At 45.5% G+C, this 18,806-nt stretch overlaps 1 protein-coding gene across 1 annotated transcript in view; it reads right to left on the bottom strand.

Annotated features, from left to right (window-relative positions):
* Positions 1-322: 322 nt before the first annotated feature.
* Positions 323-18,806, bottom strand: part of MARCHF8 (membrane associated ring-CH-type finger 8) — a gene marked incomplete at its 3' end in the record, with an annotated part of 105,649 nt that continues 87,165 nt past the window's right edge. The window contains exons 4-8 of the mRNA XM_079711769.1: positions 5,810-5,892; positions 4,733-5,578; positions 3,132-3,312; positions 1,040-1,187; positions 323-627 (exon numbers count right to left, since the gene is read on the bottom strand). Of these exons, the coding sequence (XP_079567895.1) occupies positions 323-627; positions 1,040-1,187; positions 3,132-3,312; positions 4,733-5,578; positions 5,810-5,892 (1,563 nt within the window). The remainder of the gene's footprint in view (positions 628-1,039; positions 1,188-3,131; positions 3,313-4,732; positions 5,579-5,809; positions 5,893-18,806) is intronic.

Below are 18,806 nucleotides of genomic sequence, written 5' to 3'. Positions count from 1 at the left end.
CTCAGGTTTGGCATCTTATTCTCTCATTCTGCTCAAGACTACAGGCCAGAACCCAGCCAGCGCCCCATCACGGTGTTACGGGCTCTTCCAACTTCCCTTCCTGTAGACACGCTGGCGGAAGCAGAACCCAGCCGTGCACAGCTGACGTGAGGGTTTTCCAGGAGAGTCACTAAGGAGGGTTTAGAAAAAGAGAAGCCATTAAAAATAGTCACCTGCCCGGTCTATGCTATTAAAGGACATAAGAAAATGTACACAATTGGCAGTAAACAATTTCCTTCAGCTGTTCGCAGATGTCCAGGAGAACTACACACCCTCCACATCATCAGATGTGAACGATCTCTGCTCCAGTGTCTTCAGGTTCTGTGCAACAAGAAGAGTTTGTGTCGGAATGACAGATTCCATGTCCATCTTTATTTTCAAAGTTGGGCTCTGTTAGTGCAGATTTTTCAAAAATATTCTTTTTGCTTGTTTCTGGACAGTTTTGGACATAGATTACTCTGTTATAAGCCTTGAGTCTCTTCCATAATTGTACATACACTTTGCACTGAACGTACATAAAAAGAAGTCCACCAGTAAAGCCAATGGCCACAACCACCAATTTAGTCCAAAAGGGCCACTCTAGGATTCCTGGAAGGGAAAAAACCTGGTTAGCCTATCAGCCGACCTTATTTAAGATGTGAAGTAAATAAAACACAATTTCTGAACTTCCCATAACCATGGACTCTTAACTCATCGAATCTTGCTTCGCTGGAGGAGTGGAAGAGCATGTCCACTCCCTTTTATCCTGCTCTTCCAGGGGGCATTCATGGAGATTCTCTCTCTCCATGATTTGATCTCTCCTGGCTGGGTTTTAAAAACTACCACCACAGCAAAAGAAACATCCAAAAAGGATGCGTGGTGCCTCATGATTGATGCCTCCTTCCAGAAGCCCAGACATTTGAGGTCTGACTTGAAAATCAACCTGGAATAACACCCCAATCCTAAGACCCACTGTGCCGTCCAGGATCTCCTGGGTGCACCTTTCGTTCTGAGCACATACCTGTTGCCTGCCCCTGCTTGATCTCCTCAGCAGTGCGGTCGATGAGCACGTACAAGGACCAGACCACACAGGTAATGGCAATGATGTGGAACGTCACGGAGCACATGATCTTCCTGCGCTCGCTGGCTGTCATCTGCAGCTTCTCCCACTGGAAAGACAACGCGCAGAGCGTGAGGCTCAGGCTCATGGGCATAAAGCGCTACAATGGGGTGAGAGCTTTGTTGATGGTTAAGACTGGCTTCCCTCCTCCCTCCCCCTTTCCCGAGCTAGATGAATTTCCCCAAACACTCAGAGTCGCTCCCTTTAAACCATGTGGCATCAACCAGGTACCAAGCACTGGTAATCTGTCCACATCCAACTTTCTAGGCAATGAAGAGAAGCTGGGATCAAGATGACCTATGAACCACCACCAGCAATCCCCTGGCTGCTTATTCTGGCAAAGCAGGCATTCAGTGGCTTTGATACAAGACTTTATGGTTTTGGTCCTGATGAAAACAGCACATTGGCCCAAGACCCAGGTGGCACACTTTAAGTTTCCGTGACTTGCTGACTGGCATGAGTGAGGGGAAGAAGGGGGTTGATGACACAACACACTAGCAGATGGGTCACACTATGTCGTGAAGGTGATGGTGGAGGGCGCTCACTCTTTGGTCCTCTGCTACATTGGCAGCAACACTGTGAAATCGATGCTAAGAGTTCCTGGTACAAGCAGTCTGTGCCAGTCCCATCTCCTCTACGAGCTCATTAATTTACTCCAAATAGCCAGATTTTCTTTTTCATTTAGTGGTTTCCGAATCAGAAGAAAACACATAGAGGTAGAGAAAAAGAACAAGTGTAAACACTGCATATCCTCTGCCAGCCCTACTCACAACCTTTCCAGGTGGTTCTATGCAAGATAAACTGAAAGTAGAGCCTTCATGGACTATCTATATTGGTCAAAGTGCCATAAGACTCACTTGAGGGATCAGCGTAGAGTAGGTATCCAAAAAACAATAAGGCTTTTATGGGAAAAAACATTTTTAAGTAGTTTGCACCTGCATTCCCTAACATCCAGATTTCTTTCTGCTATGGCGTGACACAGTATCTTCATCTGGCTTCCCTCCTAAAATGACCCCCTGATTTTCTAAGACACATTCAGTTCAAGCCTTTCACACTCCCCTGAAATGCTCACCCTACCTTTGCGGTGGATGCTTTTCTCCAAAGACAATCTGATCTCTCTAGAGTCCTTTCGCTTCCCCTCTAAATCCTATTGATCTTTCAAGAACTGCTTCAACACCAAACATTCTATGATGCTACCACCACTCTGCTTCCCCAGAGCTCCGACCCACAATGAATACTTCCTTCTCTGAATATCTGATACGAGCGATCACCATAGAAGTTAGCATTGAATTGGCATGTTGGTGCTGTTACCTGATTATGTAATTCCCCTTGCAATTTATGAGTTTTGAGATAAGAACAAACCTTTTATTCTTCCAAACAAAACCTCTCCATACTCTGGGCACACAGACGCATTGAACGGCCAGTGTTTACACAGGAGGGGAGCACCGGATGAGGCTCCTTTCAGAGGAAGCAAGGACATGGGACCTGAAGAGAGCTGTGTTGCATGTAATGCCTGTGGTTCCTTTCTTTTCCCATCTACCCCCACTTCCCATCTAGCAAACACTTGTCACAGGTATATAGAAATAAATTTACCATGTTATGCTGTTCTTTGTGCTGGGGAGAGATACTAATCTCCACTATATGGACCTAATTAGAGGCAAAGCATGAAGAGTTAATACATACAAAGTTTAATGCTGACTAAGATGTCACAAAACAGTCTGTGGTCAAGGGCCAAATGACTGATACAGACAAGCAGGCAGATTTAGTTTTAAGGAAAAAGAAAACATCATATGACTGAATGGACAGAAAGAGCTTCTTCCTGAGAGGAGGGACTTGGAAATCAGTACCAAAAACATGAATGTACACCCCAGTCCCCACTTCTTAAAGGAGTGAACACAAGCCAACTGTGGCTCCACCCAGTCCCAGGTGCTAACTCTTCTGGGTGCTCATCTCAGTGAAGATAAAGTGCTTCCGAGGGTGGCCTCGCACATACTTTTCTCAGAGGCTTCAGCTTGGTCTCCATGATGAACTCGTACTTGCACAGCTCACAGCAGCGTGTGTCGGAGCTTTTGATCCACTGCTGCAGGCAGGTCTGGTGCACAAAGTGGAGGCTCCCTGTGCAGTGGCAGGGTGTGATCAGAGGGCTCTCGTCATCCCCTTCACAGTGACAGATCCTGCGGCAGAAGGAAAGCCAGTCATTACAAGGAGGGCCACACAACAGGGAAGATGACGCTTCAGTGGAAGGTCAGTCCCCCCAAGGAAAACGTTCAGAAACAAACATCACAAAATGACTATAAGCACGAAAACATACAAACACAAATGAAAACAATTACTACAAACTAAAAATTTCTAGCTTACCACACCAACATGGAAAGTCTGGGTGGCTTTTGGCATCAGAGAGGAAAAAATGATATAAGAAATGACAAAGCAGTCATTTTGGGTAAGACTTAAGAACTTCACTAAAAAGATAAATTTAAGGAAACATCTTCCAGAACTTACATGACGTTAAAATAATTAGAGGTAAAATTTCTGTGTAAAACAAAACCAGCACTCTACCTTTCAAAAATACCAGTGACTTGAAAAGATGATAAACTTTGCCTGCTAGCTATAATCACTGACCTCACCTTCACACACCATAACTACATATTTCTGTCCTCTCTCAGAGAGTAAACAGAGAAACCACAGTGCTTCTCCTGGACCTGAAAAAACATTATAAGATGCTGCAATTTCATTTCTTTTTTCAGGACCACTCATAGCAATAAGTGAGAAATTTAAATCATTCATTATTTCTAAGGGTGCATGCAACAGGACGTAGCTACTAACCTCAAGGAACTTAACAGACTTTTGAGAAACAGAAAGGTCTTTTCCAGCAGCTGGAGACCAGGTAGGGACACCTGGCCTGAAAGGAACTGGGTTCTGGCCCAGGCCAGGCTCTCGGCTGCTTGTTTCTGTGAGAGGGGTTTCTGATCCAATTGTTAAAAGAAATGATAAGAGCTGATCCTGAGGAGGGGCCACTGGGGAAAGGTTAGAATGGGGAAGGCCTAAGAGTAGCGGCAAAAGTGAATTCTGAAAGCTTTTGGAGGCCTGACAAGGATGCTGCACCCGGGAAGATAAAAGTGGAGTTAGGACCTGAGCAGAGGTGGCTGCATCCAAGTTAAAAGGAAGGAAGGAGCTGCTGAAGAGCAGCCCTTCCCCATGCACATCATGTCGCAGGTGGAGCGAGGAGTAAAAACAAGGTCGAGAGGGGAAGCCAATGCTTAATATCTAGACCATCGAGCTGGAAGACTGGAGATACTATTTTTTCTTCCCCTTTCCTTATGCAAAAGCTACTTATTTTTAGTTGAGAAGAGTCAGCTTGGCCTTTAATATGTGTAGCTTCTTCCTCTTTTATCATCTATGAAACTATCTTGGGACCCATGTCATAAAAATTGTTTTTTCAAATGACACCAATAATCTATTCTGGAGAAAACTATTAATCCGTAATTGTGTACAACTGCCTATCATTTTCCTGAAGCTTCACATATTAAAGCAAGATGAAGCCATGGAGGTGTGGGGAGCAGAGAGGGCCAGAATGGTGGTTCTTGGCAAACCAACCTGCAGGCATCCCCTGATGTGGACACGGGAGAGATGGGGGGGCCCTTTTCAGAGAGAGGGGAAGAACCATCCAGGTCACTGTCCTTTTCCACCGAGCAGAGGGGCGCCCGCAGGACCCTGCTCTTCGGTTTTGTGGATGTGCTGTCCTCAAAGACGTCATCATCTCCCGTTTCGTCGGAGCAGAAGCCCGCGCTCCCGGCCAGCCTGCTGGAGGACTTGGCGGGGTGCGGGCCGGCAGTGCAGCTCTCCAGTTCGTGGAACCAGTGTAGGCTGCTGGTGCTCAAGCCGTGTGACAGCGAGAACAGGTACCGGAGCAGCCGCCGGCTTCTGGACACGGCCTCGCCATCTGCCTTCTCGTCCAGAAGCAGGACGTGCGTGCCCCCCTTCCCGGCTCCCGCCTCTGAGGCCGCTGAACGATTGGCAGAAAGGGATGAAACACAAGAATGTTTGGAACTGCCAAGAGGTTTGCGATTCAGTGTTCTTTCTTCTTTCTGGTGGAGCCTGTTAATACTGAGACACGGGTCTTGAGGGAGTATCAGTTTCCCTTCAGAGCAAGTCCTCTCCGCATAGTCAAAACTTTCCAAAGCATCCGGGGCCTTCTCACCCACATCATTCAGGGATTTTGAGAACTTCAGTGTTCTTCTGGCTTTGGTATTCTTAGCAGGCTTCAAGGCCTGGACCCACTCTGAGCCATGGGAATTTCTCTTTGATGCCTGCACTGTGTCTTGACAGACAACTGTCACAGTGAGCCCTTGTGTCAGAGAACTCTGGCAGGGAGGAGCTTTCAAGACAACAGCAGACTGCACGGGACTGTGGTGACAACACTCAGAAAACACTGCACTGGAACTGCATGCAGAGAACAGTGGAATAAAAGCACAGAAAGTAAAAACAATTTTAAAAGAAAATAGGCATCAAAGTGAAGAAATGAGACTTGCGTGGTACCTGGTGAGCAAACAGCACATAAAACCAGGTTGATTGTTTAGAGCAGAGGCATATGGAGAATCAAGAACCTGTAGACATGAACGCTCATTCCTGAGATGCACATGAACCACCGTAGTGTGTGAAGCAGAGCATTACCTGCAGATGTCCTGATTGGAGGGCGTGACAGAAGTGCGAGAGAAGGCAGACACTGGAGCGGATGCCACTGAAGAGCCCCCAGCCTGAAACAACACACCTCCAGTCAGTTTTCAGGAAAAGCCAGGGGACTGCAAACACCACCTCCTTGTGAATGGCAATGGGTCTGCCGCTGCCCATTGCTCAGTGAATAGCACGTATTAGGTCTCTACGAGCCAAGGTAAGAACAAACCAAGCAGCACTCTTCTTTTCTCAGATGAAGGTAAAAGTGTAGCCAAGAAATATTTGAGACTCTGGAACAGCACCATCAACCTCCTGTATATTCAGTGGTCATTTATCTTCTAAGCATCTAAACTTAATTAGTTCATACATAAGTCAAGAAACCAAGCACCGTAAGGTATACGCAAATGCAAAAGAAACATGAGGCACCTTCCCTGCCAGCCTTGCTTCCCCCACCCAGCACTCTTTAACCAGGTACCTGGGATCGTCCTCGTCGAGGCTGGCAGAATGTGAGAGCCACTCCTCCCTCACCAACGGGCAGTTGGTCCACGAACCCTCACTACCCTGCCAGCGCTCTTTATACAAAGGGGAGACTACCTGAGCACAGGGCCACCAACCCAGAGCTCAACCCTGAGCCCAGGAGGGGGCTGAGCACAGAATGCTCCCGAGTCCTAATCTTGGGACTGTGTATTGAGAAAATTATCAAGAACATGTAAATGTGGAAGAAAGTATAGCAAGAGGTCATGAGATAGAGCAGGGGCTCTGAGGGGTCGTGAACAAGCCAAAATTAGAGAAAAGTCTGGGAGGGGGAGGAAGTACCACGATGGGAAGAGAAGTGAAGGAGAGAAATAGGATCAGGGAGCACAGCTGGGCTGAGGATGCATGACCACTACTGGAGGGTCCCCCAGCCTCCCACTCCAGCCTCTGTGGGGCCCTTGCCAGGCCTCATCAAGACTGACTCCTGAGATTCCACGGCCCTCACAGCACCCTGTGTGTTCTTCCCCACTTAGGACAGTTATCCTGAGGGACAACTCAAGGGCTACGGGAAGACAGCACTGTGAGTCTGTTATCAAGAGCAAGCTGACATACCTCCTCCCTACCCTCCCCAGGCCCACTGCAGTAGCCCTCAGCCCTGCTTCTTGATTCTGGAGAGCCCATCTGGCTCCACTCTTGCTCAGTGCCACCCCCAGGATGTACTCTCATCCTGGCACTCCAGCTGTGGGACCACGGACTTGCATAAGCCACCAGGACAGCTCTCCCCACCTTGCCTCTGCAGTGAATACACCAGCCTAGGAAGAGCCAGACAGAACTGGCACTCTGACTGAGGTGTCCACTGGACGGCTACTCTTGCTCCCCAGCATGGGGATGATACATCATTGTAAACCCAGCTCAACCTAAAGAAACTTGATCCAAGAAGTTACATGGTATCATGCCACATGTATAGGCTAAAATTATGCAGCATTACTCAATGAGCACATCTTCTGAGTCACCAAAGAAGCCACATTTACTTTCTATGTGAACGTGCACGTGAACGTTGCATATATTCTCCATAAAAGCATTGCTGGTCAAAGTTCTTAAGAATCTAAAGTTTATTTGGAGCCACGAAAATGACATTCCTACAATAACCTTGCACTACTTGGTCATGATTCTTTCTAAAACAAATTGGGGGGGCGGCGGTCTCAATATTATGCTGCTACGTCCCCACTGCTCGAGCTACCCACCCTCCTCTGCTTTCTCCTGTGCCCTCCTCCAGGGCAGCCACCACGGTCTCCTCTGTCTATTCTCCTGAGGTGAGCACACAGGGCCTTTACTGTTAGTCGCTGCATGGAGGCAGGCTGAGGAGAGCCACACTAATGTCCCCAGCTCCTACAGTCAGCCTGGTCTCTGATGTTCAGCCTTAGCCCCACTCGGAGATGGGGAGCCTTCTTGAACTTCTTGCTCCCTTCTTTAACTTGTGAGGGTGACCAGCAGCTCTGTTCAGCATCCACAGGCAAGGCCACAAGCTGGTCATGGTGTAGAAAAGTGAGCGTCATCACCACGCCTCCCCAAGTAGACCTGGGAGGAAGGGAGGACAGGCATGTAGGTTCACGTCCTTGTCCCTCACTGCTAAGAGGTCAGCTCTCCTTCCTCTAGGTTGCTGGGTCAAGCTTAGTCGCTTGGATTGAGGTACAGAAGGAAGCGCCCTCCCCACGTGAGGAAGGGCAAAGTACACTGCTCACCAAGAAGGCAATACCTAGTTATCTCCCTCCCTGTTACATTCTAAGGACAGGAGCCTCTTGAAACCACACATACTATCCAGTATTCTGAAGGGAAGGCAAACCCTGTGAAAGGAAAGTGGGGTCTTATCTGGAGAATGAGGCCCTCCCAGGATCAGTGTCTTTGAAAGGAGGCAGGTCTCAGATGGGAAGCTGAAACCAAGAAAAAATGGCCTCTCACTCCTGTTCTGAACCTCAAGTAATTCATGTGAAAACGGGAAGTCCGGGGTAACGATCACATTATCACACATCCGTGATGGCAAGGCTCAGTGGTCGGAGGGAAGAGCCTCGGAGCAGAAGAAGACCTGCATCAAGGAAGCAGCCGGACTATCCACACACTTGACATCTGTGATCCCTTCCCCATGAGTTTCCCGTCTCAGGTGCGTCACGGGGACTCACACGGAGTCGTGTCTGTACTTGCAGCAGACTCACAGGCCTGCGGGATGGCGGCAGCCCCAAGCCCGTGCTCTGTTTGGGAAACAGGAACAGCCCCGGCATCCTCTATCTGTGCTCCTGCCCTCACTTCATCCTCTCTGATCCCACAAAGAACATCACGAGACACTTTCAGCAGGTAATATCCAAGCCTCAACAAGCCTCCCAATAACAGAGAAAAAGTCTCCCTTCTTCTTAGATCATGAGGTTACAAGGGAAATTTTAAAATCTACTTACTGTTGTTTTACATACATACAAGCCAACAAATGCCTTATCCCGGCTCCTTCTCCTTAAGAGCGAGAAAATGAGCAAGATTCATGGGGCCATCACAGTCCCCGTAGAGGTTCCTTCTGTCACCAGCTAAACAGGAGCACATGCTGAGAGTTCAGGACCAGTCCTCGCACAGAATGATCATCAAAGCACAGCGACAGCAACTTTAAAGAGCTTAACTTGTTGCTGGTATCAGGCCGAGTAAAATCTGTCAACCTACCAAGGAGGATTTAAAAGACTGGCCTGATCAACAATGGCGACGACAAAATGAAGCCAAGAGCTTCAAACACAGTTCCAGGGTCCAACCAGGGAGGTCAAGACAAGTCAAGGGGCTGGCAGTCCCCTCTCAGAGGCTCAGACCAACAGCTCCCCAGCTCCTCCTGAGAGCAGGGGGCAGGGTGACATTCGGGAGGCTGTGCTGGCTCAAGGGAAAAGGAGACTCTGTGCCCCACGGCACAAAGCCGGAGAACACCCTCTCACCTCCACGAGGATCAGACCACACAGGACTCCACAGTTATTGATAAAAGGTGTAAATGTTCATAACGAGAAAATTCACATGTGTTGAGAAAACTTAAGCCCTCTGTTCCTGAAGTTCTTTGTTGGTTCTCAAACAAGAGACTTTCCGGTCATGAAAAAGAATGTAAAGCAATCTCACTACAAAAAAATTTTCATAAAAATCCCCTCTTTTTAAGATGTTGTCATCAATTATGCCAAAACAAACCTCTGGATTCTGTCTAGGCCTAAATCCCAGTTGCTTTTCTTTCTTAGGAATGACATGTTTGTTTTGCTGTCCTCAAGTCACTTAATGGTTGCCTTTCCTATCAACCCACTGTTTTAAATGATTTTATCAAGATTGCCAAAAACATATAAGGAATAGAAAACTTTCCATGTATCCCTGGTAGAAGCTGGCATGGCCCCACCTCTGTTTCCCTTTAAGAGAACTTACTGCCATTGGGAGGCCTGTCATAACAGACTCACCAAGCAGAGTTCTCAGTCAGTCTGTGGCAGGAACTTACCAATTGGACACTGGAGGGGACTTCCTCCCTGCAGGACACCAGCTGTACCTTCCGTAACCCTACCCTTCCCCGCTTTCTTTTTGCTTCACTTCCTTCCCTTGCTCCCTCCACTACATTACTTTCCAACCTCCCTCTCAGCCACTTCCTCCTCCTCCTCTATTGTGAAACCCCACTGGGCCCTTTTCCATTTACCAGCAAAGCTACACTTAAAACATTTTGCTCCCTAACAGAAGTGAATCAGCCCATCTGATCTTCATCAACAGATATGGGGCCACAAGAAATGGGCTGGTTGGGCTTGTTTGCTTTTCAGCCAGAAGGAACTTGAGGAAGGACTAGAGAAGGAGGGCAAGATGCAAAGAGGGCTCGTGTTTACAACGGACCTCAAATTAGATTTATCAAATCAATGGCTTAATCAAAAAATGGGAAAGGAAATACAGATGGCTCTTAAAACATCAGAAGATGCTTGACCTCTCTCACAACAAGAAATACAAATTAAAGCTCCAATGAGAAATACCATCATCATCAACAACAAAGCGTTTAAAAAATATCAAATACCCATGTTGGCAAAAGTATGGGGTAACAAGCATGCTTACACATCGCTGGTGGGAAAGCAACCTGGTAAACCTCCCTCCTAAGATGGCAATTTTGCTGAGAATTACAAATGCATGTGCACTTTGTCCCAGCAACTCTTCTTTTAGGAATTCATCCTCACACATATGCAGGAAGAGGTTTGTACAAAACTGTTTGTGGGAGCAAAGGGTTGGCATAACCTCATTGCCCGTGGGCTCGTATCTGATTGAGTTAATACTGGTACAACGATAGAAAGGAACGTGGGCAATCATTAAAAGAAGGGAAAGCTCATTATGTGCAGTAAGGGGTATATGGAGGGAGCAGGCAGAGAGGAGGGCCACACCATGCATGCTGGCACGTGCAGACTATCTGTCAGTGGCTCCCAACAGTGATTTCCTGTGAAACACGGAAGGAGAGCAGGGACCCCGGGCAGGAGGGACACAGACTTTTCATGAAGACCCTTTCCAACCTTATACCACTTAACCATGAACAGGTATTTCCTAAATACAAATTTATTTTTAAAGTAACATGCGACTGAAAGTCTAAGAAGTACAATAAAACTGTACAACCAACTGTAATGATTTTCCAATTCTGGAAAAACTGGTAAAGAAATTGATTTCATGGGTCATGATCTACATTTTTAACAATGAAATAAAACAGATGCCAAAGTGCATCTGACATGATGATTAAGTCTTTGGGGGAATTTTTTCTTTCAGTTGTGTGTCAATGAACTGAGTTTCAATGTAAAAAGTATTTCTTACAAAGGATCATGGTCATAACAAACAAACAAAAATATCAAAATAAGTAAAAGAAGATGGCTAAATCAAGAAAGTATGTTAGGGACTTCCCTGGTGGTCCAGTGGTTAAGACTTCTCCTCCAATGCAGGGGTTGAGGGTTCGATCCCTGGTCAGGGAGCTAAGATTCCACATGCCTCGCCACCAAAAAAAAAAAAAAAAAAAAAACCCAAAACATAAAACAGAAGCAATATTGTAACAAATTCAATAAAGACTAAAAATAGTCCACATAAAAAAAATCTTAAAAAAAAAAAGAAAGCATGTTACATTGTCAGCACAGAGATTTTGAAAGTGAAGGGCTCTGACAGCTATCAAGAGAGAGGTTTCTCCTCTACAAAGATGGCATTTGCCACCTGTATTAGATTTTTATTACTAGGTTAACAAATTACCACAAACTTAGTAGCTCAAAACCACAAATGTATCATGCGACAGACAGCGTGATAGGACCCTCTGCTCAGGGTCTCCCTTCTTTGTGGAGGCTCTGGGGAAGAATGCACTTCCACGTTCATTCAGGCTGCTGGCAGAAGGCAGTTCCTAGCAGGTTTAGGACTGAGGACCTGTTTATTTGCTGGTTGTGAGCCAGGGGCTGCCTGCATTCCCCATCCATCCCTCCCCATCTTCAAGCCCACTCTTGCTTCCAATCTCTGCCACCAGCCAGAGAAAGCTCTCTGCCTTTAAGAGCTCATGTGATTCCATTAATACAATGATCTCGTCAGCAATGTCTCATCATAGTGACAGGCTCTGGGCATCAGGGTGGGACATCTTTGGGGAGCCATTTTAGAAATTCTGCTTACCAGACCACCTTACCTTTACTTTCTGCTCAGGAGGTTACCTAATGCTACCGCGCTCCTGCCCCCAAACCAAGAGAGAGCGATTGGGTCCTTACTGCTGCTCAGCAGGCCTGGCTTCATATAATAAAGCCAAATAGAGTCTCACTTGGTGTTTAGACACTGCAATGTACAGACTGAGACTGCGTTTCAGCAAACCTTCTGCTTAGTGCAGAATTTCCTCTGTGAAAAGAAATGCTTCATTAAGAGAGAATCTGATTTCTAAAAATAAACACCCAGTTGTATTCAACTTCCAAAATGATCTACAATTAAAGAGGAGAGGCCAGTTCTGTGGCTGCTCTGATACACACATGCTGACTCCTGATGAAGGGCTGGGCCAAGAACAAGCTTTCACAATAGCAAATAATTGAAACTGACCGCTAAAAAAGTCAATATAAAATACGTACAGTACAGAATTCATAGAGGAGAGTGTACAATAAAAACCACTGAATTCTAAAATGATTTCCATTATAAATGACTCAGCTTTGTCTAGTGACTAGCACTAACACTGAATTCTTTTCTTCGGTGCCCTTTTAGAGAGAGTTGGAATTATGTGAATAATAATATGTCCCCAGCATAAGGAGGGGCCTATGTCATAGCACTGCTACAGGGAAGACAACAGCTGAAGGGACTTTCTCATGGCTCATCTTACAAAGCAGGTCTTTAAGCTACTGTTGGGAATACTGCAAACGTAACTTGTTTGCAATAAATTACACTGAAGACAATGATTTCTGAGCAAAGATGGCTTCACATTCCCAGAAACTATAAGTGTAACCATATAAAGGCCCCCAAACCACCAGAAATACCATGGTGAAAGGGCTGGGTTTCTGAGTTATTTAGTACTCAAAAGGACCCTTTACTACTACAGACTTCCTTTAAATATTTAATTTTTTAAATAAATTTTTTAAAATAAATATATTTCTTTTATTTATTTATTTTTTGGTTGCGTTGGGTCTTCGTTGCTGTGTGCGGGCTTTCTCTACTTGCGGCGAGCAGGGGCTACTCTTCGTTCCGGTGCGCGGGCTTCTAATTGCGGTGGCTTCTCTTGTTGCGGAGCGCAGGCTCTAGGTACACAGGCTCAGCGGTTGTGGCACACGGGCTTAGTCGCTCCGTGGCATATGGGATCTTCCCGGACCAGGACTCGAACCCATGTCCCCTGCATGGGCAGGCGGATTCTTAACTACTGCGCCACCAGGGAAGTCCTGAAATGCATTTTTATTTCCAATCATTCTTTGAGAAAATTCTGAGGTGGTAGCAAAAGCACTGGTTTTTGACTCCAAAGTCCTCAGTCTGTGTGTGTTCCGGGGTCACTCCACTAAGCACACCACCTCCCAAGAGCACACCACTTGGAGCAAGAATTTCATCATTTAAATATCAGGTCAATAATCCACAGGGCTACTATGAGGAGTAAATAAAGTCAGAGATGCAGAAATGTGACACACACCATTCTTGGAATGTCTCCACTGAGAAGAAGGCTTCCAGGTGGACTACTACTGCTTGATGGTCTACAGAGTAAACCTGCAGGTATATTTGTGATGAAATAACCCCGTTCCAACAGAGGCAACCACTGTCCACTCACTGGGATGAGAAAAGTTTCTGCCCAGGCTACTCACCTGGCAGGTGAACCTTTGGCCTGGGAGAATGTGACTGACAAGGAACACAGGACACAAGAAAGATGACCCCAAACTTAATGTTAAGGCTCTTCCTCTAAAGCCAAATATGTTAGGTGACAAATGAAATCAGTTATCTCTTTAAGCACATGCCCTCCCTGACCCACAATCTAAAAGAATATTCAGAGACCTGCTTGAAATCCCTTTGCTGGCCCCAACGCCCCAAGCCCAGCCTCCCTCTCTGCTCTGCAACTCGGCATTGGTCACCGAGCACTCCACAACCTCTTGCTCCTCCTGGGGATGCTCCCACTCCCCACCCAGCACAACTGGCCCTTCCTCAGGTTTCTCCTCAAAAAGGGCTTTTCACCCCTATTATTCATTGTCCTTGTACCCTGTTCATTTCTTTCCTGGCACTTGGTCAAGGTTTATAAAAAGAAGATGTGGCACATATATACAATGGAATATTACTCAGCCATAATAAGAAACGAAACTGAGCTATTTGTAATGAGGTGGATAGACCTAGAGTCTGTCATACAGAGTGAAGTAAGTCAGAAAGAGAAAGACAAATACCGTATGCTAACACATATATATGGAATTAAAAAAAAAATGTCATGAAGAACCTAGGGGTAAAACGGGAATAAAGACACAGACCTACTTGAGAATGGACTTGAGGATATGGGGAGGGGGAAGGGTAAGCTGTGACAAAGCGAAAGAGAGGCATGGACATATATACACTACCAAACGTAAGGTAGATAGATAGTGGGAAGCAGCCGCAGAGCACAGGGAGATCAGCTCGGTGCTTTGTGACCGCCTGGAGGGGTGGGATGGGGAGGGTTGGAGGGAGGGAGATGCATGAGGGAAGGGATGTGGGAACAGATGTATATGTATGACTGATTCACTTTGTTATAAAGCAGAAACTAATAAAAAAAAATACAAATAAAATTGAATGTTGACAAAAAAAAAAAAAAGATATTACTGGAACAATATGTTCACCAAGAAGCTGCTGCTGTTCAGCCTTGCACAGTGCCTAGCACACAGGAGGTGTTCAATGAACACTTGTTGAATAAATAAAACAAGGACACTCTGGAGTAACTGTCTCTTTTAATATGTCTAAAACAGAGGTTCTCAAACTTGTTGGTCTCAGGACCCCTTAACATGCTAAAAGAACAGAGGCCCCCAAAGAGCCTCATTCTTATGTTTATGTGGGTTCCATCAACCACATATTAGAAATTTTTAAAACACAAGACCACCAGCACACATTCCATTAGTGTCAGAGAGAAGATGCCATCTTGCATGCCACTCAGTCTCTGGAAATTCCACTGTACACTTGTGAGAGAATGAGAGTAATAAAAGCAAATAATGTCTTCATATTATTATGAAACCGGTTTTAACCTTCTCCCTCTCCCTGCCAGGAGATCCAGAAGCAAACTGAAAACTGCTGGTCTAGAGTTTCAGCCAAAAATTAAACTGTAACCAGTCAGAAGGCTAAAAAAAAAGAAAAGAAAATATGGTCAGTCAATCTTTATAAAAGGGGAGCCAAATAGCAAGACACTGACCATGGAGCTCCATCAGGACCCAGAGTGAAGCTATGTGGTGTTCATGACACACGTGAAGCACGCTGTTACCACTTGATGCCATTCAACTCCACCAATTCATTCTCCTTGTTTCTACTGCATGAAAATAAGTATCTTGTCTTTGGGATAGTTGTTTTCTTCAGTATAAATTAAGAAAGGCACATTCGCCTTATACTTAACCCATAGGTCTGAGTAACCTAAGTCTGTCACTGGTTAACTCTGTATTCAGAAACAGAGAGAAGCAGGCCTTGGTCCTGACAATCACACCAAGGTGTGTGGCCAGCAAGCCACCATCCTAAGGCTGTATTTACATCTGACATGTGACATTCTGCTGTATCTCATTCCTACCTAATGGCAACATTAACTAGAAAATATTCAAGAGCTCCAGGAAAGTCAATGCTCAAATTCATTGAGATTTGCTTGCCAAACAACAGAACAGCAATAATTTGAAGTACTCATTAAACATGTCCAATCTGACTTCTACCCAGGAATACCTGATTAACCAGAGGCAGGCACATAATGTTCATGGTATCTGATAAAATTATGCAGAGCTCTAAAATATTCTTCCAGGTACCCGTCTTCAGCAACTGCTGGAGCTTAGTGAACTTGCTTGGCTGCAGGGAGGAGGGCACCCATGCTCCAGGCTTCACGATGGATGTCTAGCTTGCCACTGCCATCACCCTGTGGTAAGCGCTGTCAATCATGAACTTGTTCAAGAAATTGTGTCTCCTGGACCAAATCCAATTCCCCGGGTTGAATAAGAATGCTTCCCTCAGGGTAAACTAACGCCATGTCTGTGTGCTGCCCTTTCCCGCACATAAGCCTCCCTTGAGAGGTATCAGCAGAGGCTCAAGAAAGCCCAGCCCCCTCAGTGAACCTGACCTAGGCCAATTCCTTATATCTTAAAAAATTCTCTTTGGACAGAGTGAGTTCAAGCCGCCTCAGGGAGTTCTAACCTTCCTCTAAAGGGTTTTAGGTCAAAGTACAGTGGTCCTCACTGGAATGGTCCCAACCAACACAGGCCCAGGGTTTACAGGTACCTTGCAACTGGGTGGCCATGACAGCCATCACTCCCAGTGACCAAGGCTGCAAATACCTGCCTTTCATCTTTACCTAAAGAAATGGATTTCCCAAGAAGGTGACAAACCAGTTTTATACTACAGTTTAACCCCATTCTGGCCAGCTCCTTTTTACCTTTTATGTCCTGCTTTAAGTATCCCCTCCTCAGCCATACCTTCCCCGAGCAGCCCTTTTAACTTCGGCTCCTCCTAATTCTGTACCTTAGCCCCTTTTCTTTCACCTTCATAATAATTCTGTCTGCGGGTATTTTATGGCACTCTGCTTATTCCTGTCTTCTCTGTTTAGTTCAGCATTCAAAGCATAATGTCTTGCCCAGACTTAAGTGTTGGACAAAATCTGAACTCATGCAATACTCCTAAACGCTGCACTGGGCCTCCTTGTATACATTACAGCTGAGGATACTTTATGCCGAGCGATGAGACAGCTTGCAGGTGGTGGGCAGTGGTGGTACAACACCCCTGGACAGGGAGTCACGTCATCTCACCCTAACATGGCAGGCCTTCCAGGAGCAGCCTCTGTGATCACCCAAGTCCCCCGAAGGCTGTGTCAGTATCTCGCTGCATTCCCCCCACCAGCCCGTGCTCCAAGTCACCCTAGGAGTGAAGGTCACCTGTCAGCCAGAGGCTGAACATCACTCCTGCAGCAGAGACCCTACCTCTACCCCTTCCCCTCTCTGCACCACACAGCCTGCCAAATCCCCTTGTCTGTCAGAGCTCTAGTTCACAAAGGGCAGAATCAGGACCAGGGCTGGGTGACAGAATAAGAGTTTAGGTGACACATCAAAAGAACACTTTGTACTAGTTTTTTAACAGGAGCATAATGTAGACTGCAGGTGACTGACTAATGTGAGCACAAACTAGCCTGAAATCCAGCTAGAGGCTGAGCTGGCAGGAAAAGTCTCTTGACAAGACAGCAGAGATCTCAGGTAGCATAAAACATGTCCATGGTCTGACCTTTCTTTGTATCTTCCATCTCAAGGGTATAAAGCATCTGCTTAAGTATATTTGCTACACTGAAGATAACAGTTGTACATATCTTGGCCTAAAAGTAGCTTCAAACAACAGGCTCATTTTATAAATACAAGAAAGAACTGCATTCTCAAAAACTAGTTATCTTGCACAGCAGTCCTGCCCTCTGTTCTGCAGCCCCATTTAACTGGTTCATGCCTAACATACTTAAGGAGGCTCACATTTTACAACAAAATTTCATGCTGAGGGGATCACTGGGAAGTTAGTGGTGTGAGCACACAAGACTCTCCACTCCTGAGGTTTTCTTTTGATCCCAGTTAAGTGTGCAGGAACTCCTGCTGTGGAAATGCAAGAGACCCAAATCTTCTTTCTGCTCTGTGGCAGAAAGCTTTGAGGCTTTCATAGTACCCCGGTTTCTAAGAGTGTGAAAGTGTGGAGCTAAAACTTCTTTTTCAAAAAATTCCAACCCTGCCTACAGGAAAACTCCATGTCAGCGGCCTTGTTTGTTTTGCTCATCATTTTACGCCAGCACCTAGAGCTCAGTGCCTGGCACAGAGAACACACAATAAAAATGTGTGCAAGAAGGAAAAAAGCCAGAGTTTTGATTAGATTTCTTAATTTTCACCCCCAGGTGATATTTATCTTAAAGCATATACAGGCATACTTCAGAGATATTGTGAGTTCAGTTCCAGAGCATTGCAATAAAGCAAGTATCGCAAAAAAGCCAGTCACACAAATTTTCTGGTTTCCCAGTGCACATAAAAGTTATGTTTACACTATATTGTACTCTATTAACTTTGAAGTAACATTATAACTAAAAAATAAAGTACATACCTTAATTTAAAAATACTGTTAAAAAATGCTGATCATCATCTGAGCCTTCAGCAAGTCGTAGTAGTACCATCAAAGACCACTGATCACAGATCACCATAACAAATATAATAATACTAATGAAAAAGTTTGAAATATTTAGTGAATTACCAAAACATGACACAGAGACAAGAAGAGAGCAAATGCTGTTGGAAAAATGGTGCTAATAGGCTTGCTCAATGCAAGGTTGCCACAAACCTTCAGTTTGTAAAAAGCGCAATATTTGAAAAGTACAATAAAGTGAAATGCAATAAAACGAAGTCTGCCTATGGTTCTGTCTTTGATCAGTAATGACATAATAATAGCTACCATCAAGGACTATCCTGACCCAATCAACCTAAGATCACCAGGGTTCAACCAAGTTTGACAAGAGTCAGTTTACTGACTCACTGCAATGAGGAAGCTGTCCCATGGCTCCGTGCAAACATTATCCCTAAGTCTCAGAGCAAGCCTGAAGGTTGTATAATTACCCTAATTTTACTCATCAAGAAATTAAAGTTCAGAGGAGTTTCCTTCCTCAAAGTCACATGGCTAGAAACCCTTGTCCACCTAACCCTCTAACACCCTCACAGAGCAACACAGAAGGCCCATGCCCCAGGCCTGTGACAAGCCCGTCAAACGTTCCTCTAGACATTGTAAGCCATGAGTTTATAAACTTTTTTAACTATAGGAGGAAACTTTCCTTCAAATAAAATCTTACTAAAACCATAAACAAACAAGAAACATATATCTG

The sequence above is a fragment of the Hyperoodon ampullatus genome, assembly GCF_949752795.1.
Source record: "Hyperoodon ampullatus genome assembly, chromosome: 1".
NCBI classification, from domain to species: domain Eukaryota; kingdom Metazoa; phylum Chordata; class Mammalia; order Artiodactyla; family Ziphiidae; genus Hyperoodon; species Hyperoodon ampullatus.
This window is presented reverse-complemented; position numbering and strand designations above follow the sequence as displayed.